The 24,526-nt window shown below is 44.6% G+C and overlaps 1 protein-coding gene across 1 annotated transcript; it reads left to right on the top strand.

The window, feature by feature from the left end:
* Positions 1 to 13,564: 13,564 nt before the first annotated feature.
* BOLA3 (bolA family member 3) lies at positions 13,565 to 23,368 on the top strand. The gene is made up of 4 exons (XM_031949627.1): positions 13,565 to 14,341; positions 19,164 to 19,287; positions 22,277 to 22,365; positions 23,127 to 23,368. The coding sequence occupies exons 1-4, from the start codon at positions 14,270 to 14,272 to the stop codon at positions 23,190 to 23,192; spliced, it is 351 nt and encodes a 116-aa protein (XP_031805487.1). The 5' UTR covers positions 13,565 to 14,269; the 3' UTR covers positions 23,193 to 23,368.
* The last annotated feature ends 1,158 nt before the right edge of the window (positions 23,369 to 24,526 follow it).

Below are 24,526 nucleotides of genomic sequence, written 5' to 3'. Positions count from 1 at the left end.
ACCAGTTCAACTTAACACTATCCTCCACACAAGAATTCGGTTCCCCATTGTCCTTTCTCCAACCATGCCTTGCCAAACCCCAAATTTGGATTACTACCACCATCTGTTGTCTTCCCTCCTATTTCTAAGCTACCGAACAAAGCTGGAAAAAATCAGGAGATCGTGTTGACTGGGTCCATTACAAATTTGTGTTACCTAATCTAAAGTGGATCCTTACCACAGCTTCCAAGCTGATTCATTATTTCATTATGGTGCTTTTCCAAAACTTTTTAATCCCTTCTCAACTCTCACACATGGCTCCTTCCCCAACTTCTCTCAGCCAAGAATCTTGCTTCATATTTAAAAAACATTTTTTTTGAGGCAGGTCATGAATAGCACTTTTTCCCACCTCTAATCTATCATTCAGATGTCTTTTCTTACTCTCTCTTCCTTCACCTTGATGGCCCTTCTCATCCAGGCAAACCCTTCTTCACAAACAAGTCTGGGTCAACTCTAATGTATTTGAATTCACTGTCTACATAACCATTTGATTAAGGATTGTCTGACAAAATTCAGTGTTCCTTTGAGATATACTGATTTACTAATAAGGATTTGGAATAATTAGTTTACAACATTCATCTTTTTATAAAAAAAACAATAAAATTAAAACACCAAATTATACAGAACTTAAATGATTGTCTAGACTTTGATTACCATTATTGTCCGTTCCCATTACAATTCCAAGTAGCTGTGTAGTCATTGACAGTTAAAAACTAAACCTGTCTCCTCCATCTCCAAAGCTCTCTGACTCTATTCACAACACTGATGTCAGGTATTGTAGGAAAAATTATGCTAAATTATGTCTGATTGTGCCATAAAAGAATAAGCTTATAATTCTGGGTGACTTTAATGCCAGGGCAGCCACAGACTATCAGACACAACAAGGAGTCCTTGGGAGCAATGGAGTTGGAAATAGCCACAGCAAGGGTCACTTAATATTGAAGATTTGTGTGTCCGATGACCTTTTCATCATCAATACTATCTTCCATCTACATAAATTCAATAACACTCTATGGGGTGTTGGGCTACCAAGCCCTTTTCGGGGCAGCTTTCTGCCTTTGGTGTCCACCTGATTCACCAATTCTCACCCATGGCTCCAACTATCTATATCATGTGCAGCAGCCACACCTGGTAAGCCATGGGCTACACCAGGCCGAGGATAACTGAGGAGTCTCACCCCTGTCTGTGAGTTAGGGAGGTTTCTGCCCCAGGAGGCGAAGACTTCCCTTGATAGACTGGATGGATGAGAACAATGTGTTCCAAGTCGTGGAAGCAGCTGAGCTGAGAGCTTGTAAGACATAAAGATACCATGGGCTTTGGCTACAGTCTGAACCACATTGGTCATCCTGACTTCTCTCTTGCACTGGGATCTGACAACTCTGAAAGAGAGAGCAAGACTGAGGACTTTGCACGTCTGCCTCATGTAAATCCAATACACATGAATCCAAAGACATCACTCATACCGTTATTTTCACCTACCTCAGACTCCTGTAGCAACAAGCAAGAGCAGCAGGTGCAGATGTTCTGGGGGCTGTAGTCACAACCTGTACAAAGGTGGCCCAACCCACCCAAGAAGAGTCATCTTCTCGCTGGAAGCAGCAGTGGGTCAGCAGCCTCCTTAAGTGTCTGAGTAGCCTTTTTTTTTTAATTAAAGGTTTTTAATTTTCAGAAAATGCATGGATAATTTTCAACATTAACCTTTGCAAAACCCTGGGTTCCAATTCCCTTCTCCCCACCCCTAGATAGCAAGTAATCCAATATATGTCAAACATGCTAAAATATATGTTAAATCCAATGTAGGCATATCTATTTATACAGTTGTCTTGCTGTACAAGAAAAATCAAATCAAAAAGAAAAAAATGAGAAAGAAAATAAAATACAAGCAAACAACAACAAAAACAGTGAGAATGCCATGTTGTGATCCACACTCAGTTCCCACGGTCCTCTCTCTGGGTGCAGATGGCTCTCTTTATCACAAGCTAATTGGAACTGGTCTGAATCATCTCATTGTTGAGAAGAGCCACATCGATCAGAATTGATCATCGTATAATCTTGCTGTTGCCGGGTACCATGATCTCCTGGTCCTACTCTTTTCACTCAGCATCAGTTCATGTAAGTCTCTCCAGGCCTCCCTAAAATCCCTGCTGGTCATTTCTTATAGAACAATCACTTTTGATAACGTTCATATACCATAATTTACTCAGCCATTCTCCAACTGATGGACATCTGCTCAGTTTCCAAGTTTCTTGCCACCACCAAAAGAGCCTGAGCCATCTTTTTTGAAGGATCATGCTACTTACTTCCTGGTGTGAGGAAGGGACTAGAAGAGATGCCTTAAAAACTGTCTGCTTCCCCCAACCCTGAGCTGATTACTGAAGCAGGTGGGAATCCCACCCTATGATCAAATACCCCCAAAATGTACAAACATCTTTTCAAAGATGATTCCACCCATCATTCCACTGGCACATGGAATGCACACACACTTATGGACACTTGAAATCCAGTACATCTGAAAGACAAACAGCTCTTATTGTGAGAAAACTCAGCAGGTGTCACACCCAAACAACAGCTCTGAGTGAAACAAGGCTGACAAATGAAAACCAACTGGATATATATTTATCTGAAGTGAAAGGAAGTGCTGGGAAACTGACACAGGTTTTACCATCAAAACTAACCGAGTCAAAAAGTTTGTAAGTTTACCAAAAGCAATGAATGATAGGTTCATGACCATGGGATTTCCACTCGCAGGAAAACACCAGCTCACCATCATCAGTGCCCACGCTCCCACCATGATCAGCCCTGATGAGTCAAAGAAAAATTTTACAGTGACTCAGGGACCTTCATTGTCAGTGTACCAAGAGGTTGTGGCCATGGTGATAATCTGAGGGATGAAGATATATTTTAAAAACCAATTTGAAGAAATCACAGCTTATTTCATGAATTAGTAAGAATTTAAGAAAAATCTTGTATGAACTGATGCAAAATAAAAATGAGCAGAATCAGAACACTGTACACAGTAACAGCAACATTGTATGATGATCAACTGAATGACTTAGTTCTTCCCAGCAATACAATGATCCAAGACAATTCAGAAAGACATGATGGAAACTTATCTACCTCCAGAGAAAAGAGCTGATACAGTCTGAATGCAAATTGAAGCATACCTAGAGACTTTACTATTCTTGCTTTTTTTGATCTGTGTTTTCTTTTGTAGCATGGCTAATATGGAAATGTTTTTCATGGCTGTACATGTATAATCTATAGCAAATTGCTTGCCTTCTCGAGGAGGGGGAAAAGAAGGGAAGGAGAGAATTTAAAACTCAAAATTTTAAGAACTGAATGTTAAATGTTTTTGCTTATGTGAAATTGAGAAAAATAAGATTAAAATTAGATGTAAAAATAGGGGGATTTAGGTAAAGCATCCAGGATTTTTACTCAATGTGAGACGTATTAGAAATTCTTTTAAAAATAGTTTTTTAAAAAAACTTAAATATACTATAGAAAAAGAAAAAAACATTGTCATGTACACAGAAGAATAAGAGAAGATTCAAAATATGAAACGATAAATTTCCATTTCGAGAAAGCATATATAATAAATACTACACATTGTATTCAGAACTGTTCATCATTTCTTTGCTTCCTTGTAGGCTTTCTTCTGTTCTCCGCTGTGCACTTTTTATTTTATTCTTTTTTCCCTGTTTCCTGTCCCCCCATCTCCTCAAAAAAAGTTAGTTAAGCATGGACATACATACATACAATGGGTCCATAAACATACATGTGTATACCATATATGTATATATACACACCCTTATGTACACATATACCTATACAAGTACATATACTACATACACATGGATATCTATCATCAAAAGCATACATACACATATGCTTACACAACCACACATATATACACGTATACCTATAATCATATATATATATACACACACACATATACACATATGCCTAGAGAACTACATATACATGGATATATGTACATAGAGAGCTAGGTAAGGTTGTATTACACTGGTTTCTCCTCAAGGATTACTCCCCTTATACTCTTACCTCCTACCCTTTCCCTCCTTCTTTATCCCATTCCTATTAAATCTATACACCTTATCTGATTCCCATTAATCTCCACATCTTTCTATATCCCCTTTATCCTATTTCCTTGCCCTTATTTCTTAATAAATTTATAAGACTTTTATGTCCTTCTAGATATATATGTATTTTTCCTTCTTTAACTCATTCTTGCTGTGAGTAGGATTCCAGAACTACTTGCCCTCCTCCCCCATCTAATTCCTCTGTGTCACTTCTTGCTCTCACATCTTATCCATACACCATAATTATTCTTTTTACCTTTTTCTACAGTTCTGTTTTTTAGAATCACATCATATTTAGCCAATCAATGTAAAACACCAGGCTTACTTTCAAACTACTCACTTTTAATGACAGTCTTAAGACATATAATTTACATTTCATGTATAAAACATAAATAGTTTGTTTTTGTCGAGTCCCCTGAAATTGATCTTTGATGTTTGCCTGATAGTTCTCTTAGATCTCACATGTAAATTTTTCTACTAAGTTTAGGTCTTTTTGGAAAAATCCTGAAACTCTGATAATTCATTGAATATCCTTTTTTTTTCATTTAGGAGTATGCTTAACTTTGATGGATATTATATTTTTTTGGCCACAACTCTTAATTTTTTTGCTGTTTGATATATAACGTTCCAAGACCTGTGATCTTTTAATGTAACCGCTATCAGGTCTTATATAATTCTAATTGTGGTTCTGTCATGTTTGGTTTTTTTCCTTGTTGCTCATAATATATTCTCCTTCATCTGGGGGGGACCCATTAGATATTCTTAGAAGCAAACATAGAACATCAAAAGCTATTAATCAGTATGTAGAGTTTTGTTCAGTCATTTCAGTGATGTTCATTTCTTCATGACACTATTTGAAGTTTTCTTGGCAAAGATACTGGAGTAGTTTGCCCTTTCCTTCTCCAGCTCACTTTACAGATGAGGAAACTGAGGCAAACAAGGTAAAGTGACTTGTCCAGAGTTACAGAGCTAATAAGTATTTGAGGCCAGATCTGAACTTAAGAAGATGAGTCTAGCCAGTTGCAATGACCTTGTGATGAAGAGAGCCATCTACACCCAGAGAGAGGACTGTGGGAATTGAGTATGAATCACAACATAGCATTTTTACTTCTTTTTTGTTTGCTTGCATTTTGTTTTCTTTCTCATTTTTCCCTTTTTTATCTGATTTTTCTTGTGCTGCGTGACAATTGTATAAAGATGTATACATATATTAGATTTAACATATATATATATATATATACATGTTTAACATGGATTACTTGCCATTTAGGGGAAGAAGTGGGAGAAGGGAGGGAAAAATTTGGAACACAAGGTTTTGCAAGGATCAATGTTGAAAAATTACCCCTGTATATGTTTTGAAAATAAAAAGCTGTAATTAAAAAAAAAAGAAAAGAAAATTAGTCTAGCTGACTCCAGGCCCAGCGCTCTATCCACTTCACTACCCAGCTGCCTCAGGACATAGAGAATATGTTTCTAATACTGATATATAAAGATTAATATTCTCAAACTACAATATGAAAAAAATTGCTTCTAAAATCGGATATGTCTTTCAGATGTCAAAAGAAAATCCTTAGATTCAGCAACAATGTTTAAGTGCTTTTTTTCAGGTCAGAAAGCTAGAATTTGGCAGTTAATATTGCTCACACTACAAGGTTTTTACTGTGCCTGATTGCCAACAGAGCCTCATTTCTTATGCCCTATTTCTTGTGTACAATGCCTACGGTTCTTGCGCACAATCCTTTTTGTACTTATTAATACACATTTGTGTTATTCTAGTTATCATCTGTGACAAAATATCCTCTTGACAGGATATATATATATATATATATATATATATATATATATATATATATAGCAACATATATTTAAATGCCTGATGAGAGCAAATAATAAATGGTAAAATCTACAAATAAGCAATATTGATGAAAATGTGGGGCAAGCAGCACCTGAGCCAAATGTGGAACATTTTCTAAGACTCTTTGCCATATCGGGGGATCTGGAGCTATCAGAATCCACAACTATCCCTTCTAATTTAAGACAATCGGCTGGCTTAATTTAGTTGTATTCAGATATGCTGTGGGATATGTCCCATATAAATAAGATAACTTTAACTTAGATCTTCCGCTCACTCATAATTATTTTGTTTTATTTTATATATTTCATTTGTATCTTAATTTTTATGTCTCTAATGAGTGGAGTCCTTCAAAGTCTGGGGGCCCTGAGGCGAGGCCCTGGAACAGGAGCTGAGTACTGGAACAAGTGATCCATTCCATCCCTCAGGAAGATGATAAAGTCAGTCAATAAACATATATTAAGGGAAAAAAGCATGAATTAAGCACCTACTATATGTCAAGCATTGTGTTGTGTTCTTTATAAACATAAGTAAACATTTACTGGATATGTGCAATGTATTAGACATACTTCTAAGCACTGGGGGTACAAAAAATGTTTAAAAAAAAAAGTCCCTTTCCCCAAGCAGCTCACCATTTAGTGAGAGAAACAACTGTGTACAAACAAGCTATAAATAGGTTTGATTAGGAATAATCACCAGAGGGAAAGAACTGGAACTCAGCAGAGGTAGAAAAGGCTTCTGGGGCAGGTGGGATTTTAGCTGGGCTCTGAAAGAAACTGGGAATTGGGGATGGGGCAGGAGAGTGAGCCAGGTGTGGAGGCCCAAGGCCGAAGGAGGGGGAGTGAACTGCTGGGGGGTTGGGGAGGTGGAAGATGAAAGGAGACTGGAAAGGTGTCTGCATGTGAGTGCATGTGTGTACAAGTGTGTGTGTGAGTGTGTGCAAGTGTGTGAGTGCAAGTGTGAGTGCCTTGTGATTTTATGTGAGTGTATGAAAATGTATGAGAATGCATGTTTGTGCAAATTCTGTGTGCATGTGAGTGTATATGTAAGAGTGTGTGCAAGTATGTGAGTGTGTGTGCAAAGTGTGTGTGTGTGTGTACAAGTGCGTGAGTGCATTGTGTGAGCATGTATGTGAGTGTGTGTACAAATGTGTGTGTGTGTGTGTGTGTGAATGTGTATAGCAATCACAAGAGGCACTGAATCAAACACAGGATTTTGAGTTTGATCCCAGAGGTGACAGGAAGCCCCTAGAGTTTATTAAGGAGGGACTGACTTTAATAAGAAAAATCTGGCAGCTGAGGAAAGGACAACCTGGAGGGGAGAGAGACTTGAAGCACCTACCCCGGTCAGGAAGACCTGAATTCAAATCCCATCTGATACTTCCTAGCTGTGAGACTCTGGGCAAGCCACTTGTCCTTCCTGGGCCTTAGTTTTCCCACATGTAAAGTGACAGTAATAACAGCAGCCACTTCATAGAGTTGTGGGAAGATCATCTGAGATAATGCACATAAAACGCTCCAGAGGCCTTAAAGGGCCACATAAATGCTGATTATTATTAACCTCTGTCCATAAATCTCCAGAGAGGGAAAAGCCTCCTCCCTTTCTTCAGTCCCAGCAACGCCATGTGACATCCTCCCAAATTATCTCCAGTGTTGACAGAGAGCATGGTCCCCCTATGGATGGAATTACAAACCTATGAAATGTTAATTATGATAAAAATAGGGAGAAAACCAGCAAAATCTGAAATATTCCATAGAAAAAAGTTCAGAAGGGGATAGGGATATGGACAGGATGTTTATCTTGTTAAGACTAATCCATATAGTTTACAGAGGATAAACTGTAAATCACTGAGATTTTTCATTGCCTGGAACATTTGTCCAGTGTCCACACCGGACACTAACAAAGTTCCACTCTGCTTCATAATCTCCGCAGAATGACTGAATGCACAGCTTTTCTCCTCCAGCCCCCCATCCCCTCTCTTATTTGGGGATGATTCTGAGGAGAAGAGTGTAGAATAATAGAAAAAAAGGAAGGATGTCTTCCTTTTTTTGGCTTTCCTGGTGCTCTGGGGGGAAATAATTGATGGACATTATAAAGACTCTTTTACAGGAAACTGGAACGGAAGTGAGTGATGGGAGGAAGGAAAGAAAAAAGATGGACAGAGAAAGTGAGTGGTGGAGATAGTAATAGAGAAACAGGCTGACAGAGACAGAGGCAGAAAGACAGCAGTAAAAGAGAAGAAAAGAGACACAGGCACAGAGACAGAGTGACAGACACAGAGATACAGAGAGATAGCGAGGGAGAGATGAATAAAAGAAACCCCTCCCGCTTGTAGTGACCGAGGCCAGATAGGACCTCTGCCCTGGCCTCTGAGAAGGGCGGCTCAGAATCTCTGGAAAACTTCCTACACCAAGAATTCCAGGGCTGTTTTCTTTGTGCTGTGGGAGGACGCGAGTCCCTGGGGCGAAGGCCTTCGGCCTCCTTTCAGGGCTGCTCATCCATCTTTGCCGTCTACCTGGCACCTGACTCTCATCTGTGGCTCTGAGAAGCTGAGTGTGGCTCTAAGAAACTGAGCATGTCCAGCAGCCACACTGCAGCCAAACTGTCTGGCAGATGGGCTAAAACCATAGGCCTCAGAGCCAGTGATGAGCTAAGGGGGTGTCTACCGCAAGCACACGAAGGCTTCCCCCAGGGAAGGGGTGACTGGGAACGGCCCCAAAGGCAGCTGAAGCAAGGAAGCCCTCAGAGTTTGGTCAGCCATGACAATGCCCCTGGGGCCATCACCAGCTGTGGCCTCTGTCCTGCTGCCAGACTTCAGTGACCCAGGGAGAAAGGGAGGTTGACGGCTTTCTCGACTAAATGAAAGTCACATGCAAGTCAAAACATTGCTCTCATGATGTCACCAGTGCTCTTTCAAAACCATGAATAATCATCAACAAAAACAATAACTACCACTATTACCTCTACACTCCAGAGAGTTGTTCTTTGTGGCAAAGAGCAAAAAAAAAAGAGGGGGAAAGCAGCCAAAGGAAACAAAGGGACTATATGGGAGGAGGTGAATTTTCTCATCTCTTTTTCAGGACACTTCTTTCTCTTCTTCTTTAAAGAAATGAAAAATTGAAGAAGAATCAAAGAACTGAAGGAGGAGGAAGAGGAAGGAAAGAAGGAAGAGAGAAAAAGAGAAAGAGAGAAAGAGAGAGAGAGAAAGAGAAGAAGAGAGAGAGTAAGGAAAGAAAGAAAGAAAGAAAGAGAAAAAAGAAAAAGAAAATTTTAATTTGCCTTGTGAGTATACCAGTCCTTTATCTGGAGGTAAGTAGCATTTTTCACCACTAGTCCTTTGGGATTGTAGTTGATCATTTTAGTGATTAGATATCCAAAACCCAATTTTAAATTAAATTAATCTTAGTTTTCTAAAGTCTACAAACTTAATAATATTGCTTTTCCTTTGTTCTCTTCATTCTGCTTATTTTACTTTGCAACAGTTCATATATATCTTCCCAGATTTTTCTGATACCATCCCCTTCATCATTTCTTTTTCTTTTTTATATTTGTTATTTATTTTAAACATTCTTTTAAAATTTTGAGATCTGGATTCTCTTCCTCCCTCTCATCATTCCCTGATCCACTGAGAAGGCAAAAAAAAAAAAAAAAAAATCAATTATCCATGTGAAATCATGTAAAACATATTTCCATATTAACTATATTACAAAAAAACAAAAGTAAGAAAATTATCCTTCATTTTTCACTCAAAGTTCATCAGTTATCTCCCTGGAGATAGATAGCAATTTTTTCATCACAAGTTCCTTGGAATTGTCTTGGTTCATTATATTGATGAGAACATTTTATTGATCAGACCAGATCAGATTGATAAGAGCAGCTTTGTTTTTCACTGTTCATCATCATTACAAGATTACTGTTACTTTGTAACATAATCTCTGAGTTCTTATTATACTTTATATCAATTCATACAGATTTTGTCATGTTTTTTTCTGTAATTACCACCTCATCATTTCTTAGAGTAAAATAGTACTCCATCATAATCATATACTTGTGCAGACATTCCCCAATTGATGAACACCTCCTTGACTTTCAATTCTTTGCCATCACAAAAAGAACTATTATAAATATTTTTGTACACATTAAGTCATTTTTCTTTTTCTTTGAAGTCTTTGGGATATAGATTTTAATTTTCTTTTTGTAATATTCTTACACCACTCTCATTTCTTTTTCCATTCCCCCCTCCTTATTTCTTTCTTTAACTCTTCCAGGAATTCTTCCTGACCTTGGATCAAATTATCATTTTTCTTTGTAACTTTGTAGCTGTTTTCACATTATTGTCTTCTAGGTTTATGTTTTTGTCTTCCCTGTCACAGTAGTAAGTTTTTATGGTTAAATTCTCTTTGTTTGATCAGTTTCCAAACTATTTCTTTTTTTTTTCCAATAGTAATTTATTTTTTTTCAAAATGCCACGTAAAGATAGTTTACAACATTCATTTTTGTAAGATTTTGTGTTCCAATTTTTTTGTCCTTTTCTTCCTTATCTCCCCCCTCTCCAACACATCGACTAATTTAATATATATTATATATGTGCAATCCTTTTAAACTTATTTTCATATTTGTCATGTTATACAAGAAAAATCAAACCAAAATGGAAAAAAAAAACTATGAGAAAGAAAAAGATGAAAATGGTATATTTCAATTCACATTCAGTCTCCATAGTTCTCTTTCTGGATGCAAATGGCATTTTCCATCTCAAGTCTATTGAAATTGTCTTGGATAACTGCATTGCTGAGAAGAGCTAAGCCTATCATGGTTAATTATCATATAATATTGCTGTTACTGTGTACAGTGTTCTCCTGGTTCTACTCACTTCACTCAGCATCAGTTCATATAAGTCTTTCCAGGCTTTTCTGAAATCAGCCTGCTCATCATTTCTTATAGAAAAGTATCCCATTGCTTTCATATACTATAACTTATTTAGCTATTCCCCAATTGTTAGGTATCCACTCAATTTCCAATTCTTTGCCACTACAAAAAAAAGACCTGCTACACACATTTTTGCACATTTGGGTCCTTTTCCCTCTGTTCTCATCTCTTTGGGATAGAGACCCAACTGAATCAAAAGGTATACACAGTTTTATGGCTCTTTGGGCATAGTTCCAAATTGCTCTTCAAAATGGTTGAAACATTTCACATCTCCACCAACAATGCATTAGTGTTCCACTTTTCTTGTCATCTTAACCAATTTGATTGTGTGAAGTGGTACCTCAGAGTTGTCTTAATCTGCATTTTTCTAATCAATAGTGATTTAGGGCAATTTTTTCATTTGACTAAAAGTGGCTTTAATTTCTCCAATTGAAAATTACCTGTTCATATGCTTTGACCATTTATCATTTGAGAAATGACTTGTATTCTTATATATTTGACTCGGTTCTCTATATATTTTAGAAATGAGGCCTTTATCAGAAATATTGACTACAAAAATTATTCCCCATCTTTCTGCTTCCTTTCCCTTGGCTGCATTGGTTTTGTTTGTTCAAAGCCTTTTTGATTTAATGTAATCAAAATTATTCATTTTGCATTTCATAATGTTCTTCTGGTCTTCTTTAGCTATATATTCCTCCCTTCTCCAAAGATCTGATAGGTAGATTACTTATCTTTTGTTCTCCTAATTTGCTTATAGTATCACCCTTTATGTTTTAATCATGAACCCATTTTGACCTTACCTTGGTATATGGCGTGAGATGTTGGTCTTTGCCTAATTTTTGCCATACTTTTTTTTTCCAACTTTCCTAGCAATTTTTGTCAAATAATGAGTTCTTATCCCAGAAGCTGAAGTCTTGGGGTTTATTGAACAGTAGATTACTGTAATCATGAAGTACTGTGTCTTGTGTGCCTAATTTATTCTATTGATATACTGCTCTATTTCTTAGTACCAAAAGGTCTTGATGACTGCTGCTTTATAGTATGGTTTTAGGTCTGATATAGCTAGGCCACTTTCCTTTTTTTTTTTTTTTTTTTTTTTAATTAATTCCCTTGATATTCTTGATTTTTGTTCTTCCAGATAAATTTTGTTGTTATTTTTTTCTAGCTCTACAAAGTAATTTTTTGGCATTTTAACTGGAATGACACTGGATAAGTAGACTAATTTAGACAGAATTGTCAATTTCATCACACTAGCTCAGCCTAGCCATGAGCAATTGATATTTTTCCAGTTGATTAGATCTGACTTTATTTGAATAAGTGTTTTATAATTGTGTTTATATAGTTCCTGGCTTTGTCTTAACAGGTAGACTCTCGGATAATTTATGTTATCTACAGTTATTTTAAACGGAATTTCTGTTTCTTGCAGCTGGGTTTTGTGAGTAACGTGCTGAGGATATATATGAGCAATATATCTTGCAACTTTGCTAAAGTTGTTAATTGTTTCAAGTAGTTTTTTAGTTGATTCTCTAGGATTCTCTAGGTAGGTCATCATATCTGCAGAAAGTAATAGTGTTGTTTCCTCATTACCTACTTTAATTCCTTCAATTTCCTTTTCTTCTCGTATTGCTAAAGCTCACATTTCTGTATAATACTGAATAGTAATGGTGATACCCGGCATCCCTGTATCACTTCTGATCATATTTTCCCAGCCTATTTCTTCATTTTGTTCTTTATGTTAAAGTGGGGTTTGGGAAGGCACTATCCCAAGTTTCAGGCTTTTTCGTGCTGATATTTTCAGAGCCAATTTTAAGGGTCTGCAAGTTTTCGGTGCTTCCAAGGTGGAATGATGCTAAGAGAGCCACAGTCACTCCTTATGGGTACTCTGGTTGATTGGAAGGGAATGTTGGGAGACTCTGGCTGGGCCGCAACTTGTATTCTGCCATCTTGGCTCCACCCCACACTTTCTTCATCATTTCTTATAGCACAATAGCATTCCATCACATACTTTTATTATCTCTATCTCAACTTCCTCGGCAATTCCCCAATTCGTGGACACACCGTTGGTTTGAATTCTTTGCCACCACAAAAAGAATCGCTATAAATATTTTCCCGACCACCCACATTCAGTTAGGAGACCCCATATGCGGTCACAACCCAGAGTTTAAGAAGCTAAACACCAGAACTGGAAAGAGTTTGGAACAAGCAGAGGTTGAGGCGGAGAAGGCTTTAATTCATTCAGGTGAATGGATTGCAGACCTCATACTTTGAGAAGTGGAAAGGCTTAAGGACACTAAACACAGATTCAGCAGAGTTGAAGCTGATCTTAGAACTCAATTGAAATCGATCCACTGATACTAGCCTCCCTCTGGCCGTGGTACAAACGGAACAGTCCATTTCCCTACTCCAGGCATTTTCTCTGGCTGTTTCGTAAGCCTGGAAATGCTCCTTTTCCTTACCTCCTGGATTTAAGTCCCAACTAAAATCCCACCATCTGCAGGAAGCCTTTTCCAATCGCTCTCAATTCTAGAGCGCATCTCTCTCTCTTGATTATTGCCCATTTGTCGATCTATTGCTTATTTGCAGGTGTTTGTTGTGTCCCTCGAGGACAGGGACTACTTTTTGCCTTTCTTTCTATTCCCAGCGCTTGGCCCAGTGCCTGTCACGTGGTATATCGCTTAATACAAGTTTACGGATCTTAGAACTCCGAGCACTGGAGGCGAAATTGACCATAGAACTCGGAGCTCCACGCTGAAACTGACCTCAGAACGCAGAGCCTGGGAGCTGAAATTGACCACAGAAGAGCTCCAGGCTGAAATTGACCTCAGAACACGGAGCCTGGGAGCTGACATTAACCACAGGACAGAGCTCCAGGCGGAAACTGACTTCAGAACGCAGAGCACAGGGGCTGAAATTGACCACAGAACCCCGAGCTCCGCGCTGAAATTCACTTTAGAACGCGGAGCACAGGGGCTGAAATTGACCACAGACCGCCGAATTCGAGGCTGAAGCTCACTTTAGAACGCTGCGTATCGGAGCCGGAAGAGGCCCCCACAGAGGAAGCTCCGGATCAGGCAAAGCGAAATGGACTTTGTCCCACGGCGGATCGGAGATCGGACTGACCCTAAAACGCCCCTAGTGTCTTAGGCCCTCCTCTCGCCCCGCCCTTCCACTCCTCCGAGAGGGCCGGCCGCAGGGGCGGCCTCCGAGGCGACAGAGGGCGGGCGCGGCCCTCGGCTCTCTCCCCGCCCCCCGCCCAGCCCGGCCCTCTCGCCTTCCCCAGCGTGGGTGACATTGAGCCGGCGTGAGTCTCGGTCCCGCGGCGGCCTTTCCCTGCCCCGCCTCCGCGCCCGTTATGGCGGCCCCGGGCGCTGCTGCCGCTGCCGCCGCTGCCTCCCACCTTCTCTGCCGGAGAAGCCTCGGCGTGGTGAGCGCCGGGGCCCTTGGGGGAGGGGGAGCATGTGAGGAGGAGGAGGGGCCTTGTGGGGGAGGGGTGTTGCCGGGGCCTCGGCGGGGCGGAAGAGGGGGTGACGGGGGCGGCGAGAAGCCGGGATACCTGCGGAGGTGCGGGTGGGAGGCCGTCTCAGGCAGAGCAGTTACGATCCGGGGCTGCCGAGAGGTCCCGTTGGGGGCGGGGTGACTCCCGAGACTGGAACTGGAGGAAGGGGGGCCCAGAGGGGGAGGGGGCGCAGCTAAGCCGGATTCACGGGGAGCGCTGCAGACGGGGGAGTGTGCCGGAGGCCGTCTCTGACGTGGGGGGAGCCCGCCCCGTGATTCAGCCGCGGTGACCCCCTGGGGAGAGGGGCGTCAGCGGGGGAGCGGAGGCGCGGGTCCTGCTCCTGCAGTGTCAGCTGAGGTCTCCTCCCGCGTTTTAGGGAAGAGACGGAGGCAGGACCCCCGGCACTTAGGGAGCTGCAAAGCCCTGGCTAACGGGGGGAGTGCGGGGACCGGGGGAGAAGTCCCGCCCCGGGAGCATGCGCACGTGCATCCATGTGCGCCCCACAGACACGCATCCAGCCCCGGAGCTAATGGCCCGTTTCATCCTCAGGAATCGCTCTGGGAGGGGGTGCTGTTACCCGCCCCCCCATGAGTGGGACAGCGGAGCCGGAGGGGCCAGCCGTGGGAGGGAAAGGCCCCGGAGAAGTGGTGCTGGCGCCGGGACTTGGAGTGAGGGGTTCTGGGATCCGGGAGAAGGGTGTGTGAGGGACGGCAGGGCCAGGGTCAGAACTGGCCGCCTTGGGAGGAGCAGCGTGGGGGAAGCTCTTATTCGCTGTCTTCTCCAGGGTTGTTCTGCTGTCTCATGGCCCTGGTATACAGTAGGCATTTAATAAATGCAGCTAGACTGGTTTAAAAACCCTGAAGATAGGGAGGGGTAGATTCCTGCTCCCCCGAGGCTGCGCTGCCGCCCTCAGAAATCTTCCTTGGCTCCCCCTTGCCCGCCGAGGAGAGTCCCCACTTTTTATCTCCGCATTTCTGAGGGCTGCTCTCCCGGCACAGCGGGATCAGTCCCATCCTGCCCTCCGGGAGTTTACCGTTTACTAGAGGGCTATCGATGAGCAAGGTGGGAATGGAAAGAGAGACGGAGAGTGAGGAGACAGAGGAGGCTGAGAGGGAGAGAGTTCTTGAATGATGAACCTCCCATGGGACTGGGCCCTTAAGGGTTCGAGGAGAGAATCCTGGGAAGAGACCACACAGGGATAAGGGAGGGAGGTGACTTCCAGGTACGGAAACTCCCTCTGCTAATGGAGATCCTTTGAAAGGTTTACTCTTGGAAGGTTAAGTCATTTGCCCAGTCAGGTCCCATAGGGGTCAGATGTGGGAAGCCACAGAGAGGCTTCAAATGGAAGTTTTAGTGTAGAAACTATAGGGAACTCCGGAAGGCTTTGGATTAGGGAGTAAAAGGGGCAGCTCCACTTCTTAGGAAGGCACTTCTGGCGGCTGGTGGGGGATGGATGGGGAAGGGGCCCAGTCAGAGAAAATGGATGAGACCTCAAGAGGTCACCCAGGGAGCAGACCCTCACTGTAGAGAGAAAGATGCCCAAGGACCTGATGAAGATCTCGTGTAGAGCCAGCGTTCAAGGTGGGATCTGAAGCTTTCACTCCAGAGCCACTGCTGTTTGGGCTCTGCTCCCTTAAGCAGGAGGCTGGAGGAGAGAAGTGTCAGCAATGGGCCCCAGAGTGCACAGAGAATCAGGAAGCCACATGCAGATCCAGCCCGAGACATTTATGAGCCGGGGGATTCTGGGTAATCCCTTCATCTCAGTTGTCTCAGTCTCCTCATCTGTAAAATGGTGAAAAAAAACCCAAATGGTCTCACACAGATTTGTTCATGAAACAACTGAACAAGGGCAGGTGGAAAAAGCAGATAGGTACCAATGGAAGACGTCTCCTTGGTAAAATCCACTTGGCAAACAATTGGGCTGGAGGTAGACAGAGTGTAAACTTCTTCAAGGCAGGGACTGGCTCCAGTGTCGCCAGTGCTTAGCACAGCGCCTAGCACACAGTAGGTGTTGAATAATGCTTGTCGGTTGTTTGGTGGATGAGCAGTGGAAAAATAAGCTTTGCAGGTTATGAGCGGCTGAGATTTCCCTCCAGCAGCTTTTTAAATCAGTGTGTGCCCAGTTCTGAACCTGTTGCATCCCTGATCACAGTGAATGTTCCTTTTTTTTTTTTTTGGGTATCCATCGTGCTGAGTCTTGTCTTCCTCAGAAGTCAGGGTTTTTGAAGTCAGAGTGGGCTCGAGGAAGAGAGGGTTCCTTCTGTGCTTGACACATAGTAGGTGCTCAGTGAATCCTTGCTGACTGCCTGGCGCAGTGGGGAGCTGTCCAGCAGGAAGCTGGCTGGGACCGGGAGGGCTGGCCCGACCCTCCGAGGGGAGGCAGGGAGAAGGGCCGAGCTGGAAAGGGGTGGGAGAGCTGATGTCAGAAGGGTTTTGGCTTGGCCTGGAGGCAGCTCAGCCACAGAAAATGAGGAGGCAGGACGGGCTGCGGCTGGTCAGGGGATGCCGGCTGAAAGGAAAGTTACAGGCACCTGATGGAGGATCCTTCCTCACTAACAAGGGCCTCCCCCAGCAGAGCTGTCCAGCCTCTCGCTCTCCTTCCTGGCAGCAGTTCCCACGTCTTTCCCTTTGGAATGGCTACTCTTCAGAGGTGCCGACCACTTCAGTGTTTGTATTTGTATCCCCAGGGTCGAGAAAGTGCCTGACACATTGCAAGCCCTTAATTAACGCTTTTTATATCAGTCGTTTGTCCATTTCCCCCAAAACCATGGCTCAGCTAGTCAGAATGAATTTATCGAGCCCCTTCTGTATCCCCAGAGTCAAGAAAACGCCCGACACATCGCACGCAAGCCCTTAATTAACATTTTTTTTTAATCAGCCGTTTGTCCATCTTCCCCAAAACCATGGCTCAGCCAGTCAGAATGAATTTATTGAGCCCCTTCTGTGTACCAGGTTCTATGCTAAGCCTTAGGACTATAAAGAAAGGGAAAAGATGGTCCCTTCCTTTATGGAGATAGAGCGCTGTCCTTGGAGTCAGGAAGACCAGAATTCAAAACCTGCCTCAGACATTTAGTACTTCTTGGCCACAGGCAAATTAGTTAATTTATCTCAGTCTTAGTTTCCTCATCTGTAAAATGGGAATAACAACAGCACTTAACTCTTGGAGTGTCGTGAGGATCACGTGTTAACATATAGAAAACAATTTCTAAATTTTAAAGTTCTGTAGAAGAGCTATTATCATCACTGGTTCATGTGTATGTATGTAAACCTTACATGTGCATATGTACACATGGGGATGTGTGCACACATATCTATGTAATTATATGTAGGGGTGCATGTGTGTGTTTCTTTCCCCCCCTCCCCCAAAGAGGTCTTTTGCAGAAAGGTAGTCCAGTAGGTATAGCACTTAAGGTGGAGTTAGAGAATTTGGGTTTGGATCTTGACTCTGCTACTTACTGTCTGTTTTCTTGTGCAATATCAGTAACAACAGAGCTTTAAAGAATGAAAGTTTCTGAAGTCAGCATTAATTAAGTACCTACTGTGTGCCAGGCTCTGTGCTGAGTGCTGGAGATTACAAAGAAATGGAAACGAGCTCCTGCCCACAGGGGACTGCTGGTCTGCTGGGGAGGAAAGATACAAATGATTATACTCAGAAAAGCCAGAGACTGATGGGAAATATCAACAGAGGGAGGACGCTAGAATGAAAAGGGCTGGAAAAACCTCTGAAGGTGGGATTTTTAGGCGGTGAGATGAGCGGGAAGGGCTCTCTAGGCCTCAGACAGATCGAGAGGAAATGCCCGGAGACTTGAGGAGGGCCCTGTGGCTGGACGGCAGAGATTGTGGAAGGACTGGAGGTGCAAGAAAACTGAAAAAAGCTGTGGAGGGAGGCAGGTTTGGAAGGGGTTAACGGGATGACGTGGCCAGACCCCAGGAAGATTTCTGACGGCTGAGAGAGACTGAGGGAGGAAGGATTTGAGATTGGGAGAGCCGCCAGAGCTCTTGCCAGTCCAGCATGAGACGTGTGGGGCAATGACCAGGCCAAAGGAGAAGAGTTCGAGAAGAGATCCCGTGAGAGCGGAAGTTGGGACAGATTGGAGCTGGGGGAGGGGGAGGAAGAGGAGGAAGACAGGGTGCCCCATAGATTTCCAGCCTTGGGAACTCAGCCTTGACAGTGATGGAGAAATGACTAAGACCACTAAGAGTTCAAAACTGAGCTCATTGTTAAGGTTCAGGTCTTAAAGTTAGGGGTCGGGTGTCCGAATATCTGTTGGAGGTGAAAGGCTGAGGTTGGGAGGGATTTCAGGGCTGGACAAGTCGGCCTGAGAGTCATTACCATTGAGGTCCCAATGCGTTCCCTGGGAGCTGCTGAGCTCACTGGTAAAGGAGTCTAGGAGAAGAAGGTGTAAGACCAGGCCTTGGGGGATCCCCCTCTCCAGTGGGTCCTTAAAAACCCCCAAAGGAGGAAGAGGGACAGGTGTCCCTACACCTGGGACCAAGAGAATTGAGGAGAAGGCAGGGGCGCTCTGTAGGGGTCAAGAAGGGTGAGGACCTTGAGAAAAGGCCTCTAGATTTGCCAATTGTGGTTCAGTCCTTCCGTGGCTGCATCTGGGGTTTTCTTGGCAGAGATCCTAGAGGGCTTTGCCATTTCCTTCTCCAGCTCATTTTACAGATGAGGAAACTGAGGCAAACTGAAGTAAGTGATGTGTAAAGGCCAGTAAATATCCCTCCCTCCCTCTCTCTCCATGGACAGGTCACTCTTCTCCAATGCGCCCAAAGAACATTTGCCTCCCAGACCTCAGGGGAGCTCAAAGTGACTCACGTCCTAAAAGAGAAGTTTCCTCAGGCAACAACTATCAAGGTCACAGACATTTCAGGTATCGCTTCTCAGGGGACTCCTGTGGCCGCAGAGCTCCGGGCCTGGGCAGGGCGGTCGGCGGGGGCTGCTTCCTCATGTTCATTTTCTCCTGACCCACGGGAGGCTTCGGTCCAAGAAGCCCCCAACTTTCCTTCCCTGGGCCAGGGGCACAGTCCCATCTGTGAGGCAGGAATAACAATAAAAGTTCACTTTCCTTCAGACAATCCTCAGGTGGGAGGGCGAGTACTGAGCCCACTTTACATTCGAGCCCCCGAGGGCTCACTCGGCCCCCAAAGGCTAAATCTTGGATCTTCTGTTAGAGCATCCCAGCAGATACCTGTGCTCGAGACCCTCCTTGGCCGTAGTCATTTTAGCTCTCAAAGCCTCAGTATCCCCACCTTGAAAATGGGTTAATACTTGGAGAGTCCATCCCAGCAGGTGGTTGTGGAAAAGAATTCCAGAATCTGAGCCTTGATTCCAGACTGACTTCTCCTGGAAAGGAGTGACCACTCCAGCCTGTCCTAACTGTGGCCATCCTGCCTCGGCTCAAAGTCCTCCGAGGACGAAGGATCCCCTCTGCCTTGAGATACCCCTCGGCTTTACGCCGGCCACGTGTCTCTGTACCAGGGGCTGGGTTGTTCAGTCATTACTCAGGAGTGTCTGACTCTGGGGGACCTCCCTGGGGGTTTTCTCAGCAGAGATACCAGAGGGAGTGGCCATGTCCTTCTCCAGCTCATTTTACAGCTGAGGAAACTGAGGCACACAGGGTGAAGTGACTTGCCTAGAGTCACCCAGCTCGTAGAAGTCTGGGGCTGGATTTGAATCCAGTTCTTTCTGACCACTCTGGGCTGTGCGCTCTGTCCGGACTCCAGGTCGCTGAGACAATGACACTTTGGGTGGGTAGAGGGAGTTTCTTCCACCAAAGCAATCACATGTCTAATCTGTATCCCTTTCTGTTACCTGTTGGCAGAGCCATGCCATGGCACAGAATCTACCTGGCAGGGCCACACAGCCCCAGGAGGGAGGCAGGGGGATGCTGGTCATGAGCTGCCTCAGCTTCCTTTTCTGTAAAATTACCTATTGGGCCAGAGTCCATTCCAGTTCTAGGTTGTGATTTCTGCTCCGCGCCAGGAAAATGTACTGAGCCCAGAGCTTGCCCTTGGGGATCTTGCATTCGCTGGCTGGCAAAAAGGAGATACAAACTGACTTTGTGGGCTGTGGGGATGAGGGGCACTGAGCCCCACAACTGGGGCCCCTCTAGCCAAGCACTTTTGCGCTGCCCTGGGGAAGCCGTTGCTGGTTCCCCCAAATGACATGTTAGATTCTCAGAATTCACAACTGTTCCTTATCTTGGGCACCTTTTGGGGGTCCTCGTTGTAAACACAGCCTGTGAGTGTGGGCCAGTCTGAGGGTGGAGGGCGGGTGGGGAGCCTGGGCTCTGGTGCTTCTGTGCTGGCTGGGGATTCACGGGGAGCTATCAGCCACTCCCAGAAGCCCCTGCGTGGTGCCCTCAGATAGACATCTGGGCCCCGTTTCTCCCTGCACCCCCGGCCTCTGGGCTGCCCCACCCTCCGGGGCACTGTCAGGAGCAGTTCAAAGCTAGTGACCGGGGCAGCAGAGCTGGCAAAGCAAATTTTACTTTGGGGGCCACCAAGAGTGGGAAAATGTAAAGAAGATTAAAAAATGAGAGGCAAAAACAAAATAAAAATAAAAATAAAAAAAAGTAGTAGTCAGGGCCTCCTACTCCTGACTAAATATGGATGAGTCACAGCAACAGGCTGGCCATGGAATCGCTGGGTCTCCCCCTTCCCCCCCCAATTATAGACACTAAACTCCTGGCCCCTTCACACAGGTGAGAGGGAGGATTCCACCGAGGCTGCCGTCCAGGGCTCTTCCCTGACTCGTGGTCCAGAGAGCCCTTCCAGCTCCCTCCCCGCTGCCTTGCCCTGTTTGTTCTTTCTGTATTAATAGCTACTCTCTGCAGTATCTGGCTTAATGGCCTTTAGTCCCTAACACGGGGTTTAACCCACATCAGACACTCGCTGTGTGACAAGCTTCTCTGTAAAACAGCAGGATCGGACTCAGTGGCCTCCAAGGTCTGTTTCAGCCCTCAGTTTTTACCCGTGCTCCCATCACACTGCCCATGAAAATGCTTGTGGACGCTCTTACACACTCCTCCTCACCTTTCCTTGTCTGTTGAAGTCTTTTGATTAAAAATATTAATCTCCGGGTAAATACTTTCTTGCTGGAACTTCATAGGCAGCCTCCATCCCTGGCCAGACTCCCGTCATTCCTGTATGTTCAGCCGTGGTCTAGAAAGCTGAATCCATTTATATTTAATATTTATATTTAAATAAAAAATTATTTTTAAATTTATATATTTTGATTTATTGATGGACACCCAATTGTTCCTGTTTGAATATCTTTTATATATTATTATTATATATAATATAAATATATTTGAATAAATATAATATATTTTATCATCTAATTGGATGACTACAATTAGAATCTGGCTGTTAGGAGCTCCCACTGCTTAGAAGCTATTCTTCCTGACCCCTCCCCGTCCCTCTCCAGCTTTCTGTATTTGTCTCTTATCCCCCCTGACCACAGACGGCATGGCTTCATCCGGGTGTTTGTGCCCAGTTCAGAAGCCTGACCCTGGGGACAACCCACAAATGGCCCCCGTGGCGGCAGGCAGGTGGCTAACAAAGGCTCCTTCAGCCCGGAAAACTGACCTTTAAATTACCTTTTGTCCTGCGATCACAGGCGTTCATGGGGGCGGGGAGGACTGAAATCTTTCTGGAGACAAAGAAAAGCAAACAAAGCCGGGACCTCCTCAGACAGGGTATACAGCCCTCCGCCTGGCCGGCTTCCCCCTCTGGACGGAGGAGGAGCCGAAGGTTTCTTCCTCTGGTTTCTGGGACTGTTGCTGATTTTTCAGTCCCTCCAGGCTCCCTTCCCGTGGCTGATCTTTTCCTTTAAGCCGAAAAATACTCTGTTTTCAGGTGGTTGCGGGGCCATGTATGAAATCCATATAGAATCAGAAGAATTTAAAGACAAGCGAACTGTGCAACAGCACCAGATGGTTAACAAGGTGAGTTGGGAGCAGCCATCAGGCTTCGGCCCCCAGTAAGCCTGGAAGCGTGTTCCTCACACCCAACCTACCAGGGCAGTGTTCAAGGGTTATTGCCCCATTTTACATATGAGCAAGCTGAGGCTGGGAGGGTAAGTGCTCTCTCCCTGGGCACCAAGCTGGGGCATTAGTAATACCCGAAGATAGTGCCACGTCCAGCCTTTCCACCCAAGGCTTCTTGCCTCCATTTCCTTGCGTGCCATAGACTTACGTCCTTCCCTATCCTGGTAGCCTCCTAGACTTTCTCTAGGGTAATTGTTCTTGCCCTTTCTAAAGTGGCCCCCAGAGCTGGACACGGCTCCCCCAGAGCTGGACATGGCGCCCCACGTGAGGGCTGACCAGGCTTTGGGAAGGACATGGAGAAGCCAGCTTGCTTGTCCATCTTACTGCACCTCCGCCATCTTCTCACGATCACCCCGAGGGGCGAGGAGGGGACCCGAGTTCTCTGCCTCCCACACCGGCCTTTGTCTCCCAACTTCCTCCTGTGGGATACTGGAAGAGACTCCGACCATCTGTCCTGACCGGTCCTGATCAGGGTCCGTAAGTGACCTGGCCCAGGCCCCGGGCCCTAACCTACAGGAGGGACCAGCCCGGTTTCAGGGCCATGTGTGAAGGTCACCTCCATCCCCTGCGGCTCCTCAGAAAGTCCACCCCTGTTTTGGAGGCTCCTTTTGTTCATGTTTTTGCTGCCAAAAATACAAGATTGCTCTTTTGTTTCCTAGGCGCTGAAGGAGGAGATTAAATCCATGCACGGGCTGAGGATTTTCACTTCGGTCCCCAAGTCCTGAGGTCGAGGGCCAGGCTGGGCCTGCTGTGAACTGCTGCTGGGACAGTCCTGGGAGGGGGTGGACACTGTTCTCCCCACGCTCTCCCTTGGTTCTCTCTCCGAGCTCTCCTGATTAAGGAGTGTTTGGGCTGTTCCGTATTCATTAAAGGCAAAAGACTCCCTTTCTTTGGAACCTTCTTTCTCAGACCCAAGTCATTGGCTTTCTCTGGAATCGGGCAGTTTTCTGCCCCTGGCATGGGCAGGTCCATCCCCCCGGGGAAAGCCACCCTCACCCCTTTTAGGTGCTGATTGAAGCTCAGTTAATCAAGCATTAGCTCAGGGGGTGATTGAGAGTCGGCCCATACTCGCCCTCGGGCATTTTGTACATTTGCTCCCCACCAAATCATCTGGAGGAGGTGGGGGGGGGGGAAGAGACCTGTGGCACTTATCTGTGTGACTGTGGGCAAGTGATTATTACCTCTGGGACCCCATTGAGACTCTTCTGTTTCTGTAATGTTCTAAGCTAAGCCCCGCCTGCCTTTCTGGGCTTCTTACGTGTCAGTCACCTTCACCTATGCTCCAGTGCTGTCAAATTAGCTTTCTCCCTACTCGTCGTCCCATCTCCCACCTCTGTGCCTTTGCCCTGACTCTCTCACTTCTAGCTCTAGGAATCTCTAGTTTTCTTTAGTGCGCAGCCCAAGTGCCAGATTCTAACTGACGTCTTTCCTATCCCTGCCAGATGCTATTGCTTCCCTGTCAGATTATGCTCTCTTTTTTGTTTATCCCTGTATATGTACCCATTGTCTTCCCCAGCTGAAATGTAAGCTTCCAGAGGGTAAGGATTATTTCCTTTTTATCTTTGTATTTTCAGTGCCTGCAAACAGTAGATGCTTAATAAATACTTGATGATTATCAAATGAGAAAACGTTGTAAAGCACTTTGAAACCCTCAAGATGCTGTAGAGATATCAGCTTTTGTAGTCTTTGTGCTCTTATAACAACTGTATCTTGTCCCAGCCTAGCAGTGTGCTCTGCACACAGTAGGTGTCTGACAGATGCTTGTTAAAACAACCACTTCCATCTTTCAGATGAGCAAACTGAGGCTTAGAGAGGAAATAAAATGTCCAGTCACACAGCCAGGAAGACGGCAGCGGGACCACCTAGGTGAACATGGATACCATGGCCAGAGGAGGTCAGAAGCTCTATCACTGACAGTTGGTCTGATCTTGGATAAATGACCCTCAGGTCTTTGGTTTCCTTATCTCTAAAATGACTTGGGACTATGAAAAGAAATGGAGTGTTGGTGGAGTTGAATGTTTCAACTATTCGGGAAACCAGTTTGGAACTGTACAACATA

This window comes from Sarcophilus harrisii, chromosome 2 (assembly GCF_902635505.1).
Source record: "Sarcophilus harrisii chromosome 2, mSarHar1.11, whole genome shotgun sequence".
Taxonomy (NCBI): Eukaryota; Metazoa; Chordata; class Mammalia; order Dasyuromorphia; family Dasyuridae; genus Sarcophilus; species Sarcophilus harrisii.
The sequence above is the reverse complement of the archived record's forward strand: the minus strand, read 5'-3'. Positions and strand labels throughout refer to the sequence as shown.

Excerpts from the sequence above, each read along its gene's own strand:
- BOLA3 (XM_031949627.1), top strand. The coding sequence starts at position 14,270 with ATGGCGGCCCCGGGCGCTGCTGCCGCTGCCGCCGCTGCCTCCCACCTT. Across the intron at positions 19,288-22,276 it reads CAAGGTCACAGACATTTCAG|GTGGTTGCGGGGCCATGTAT; the intron begins GTATCGCTTCTC and ends CTCTGTTTTCAG. Across the intron at positions 22,366-23,126 it reads AGCACCAGATGGTTAACAAG|GCGCTGAAGGAGGAGATTAA; the intron begins GTGAGTTGGGAG and ends TTTGTTTCCTAG.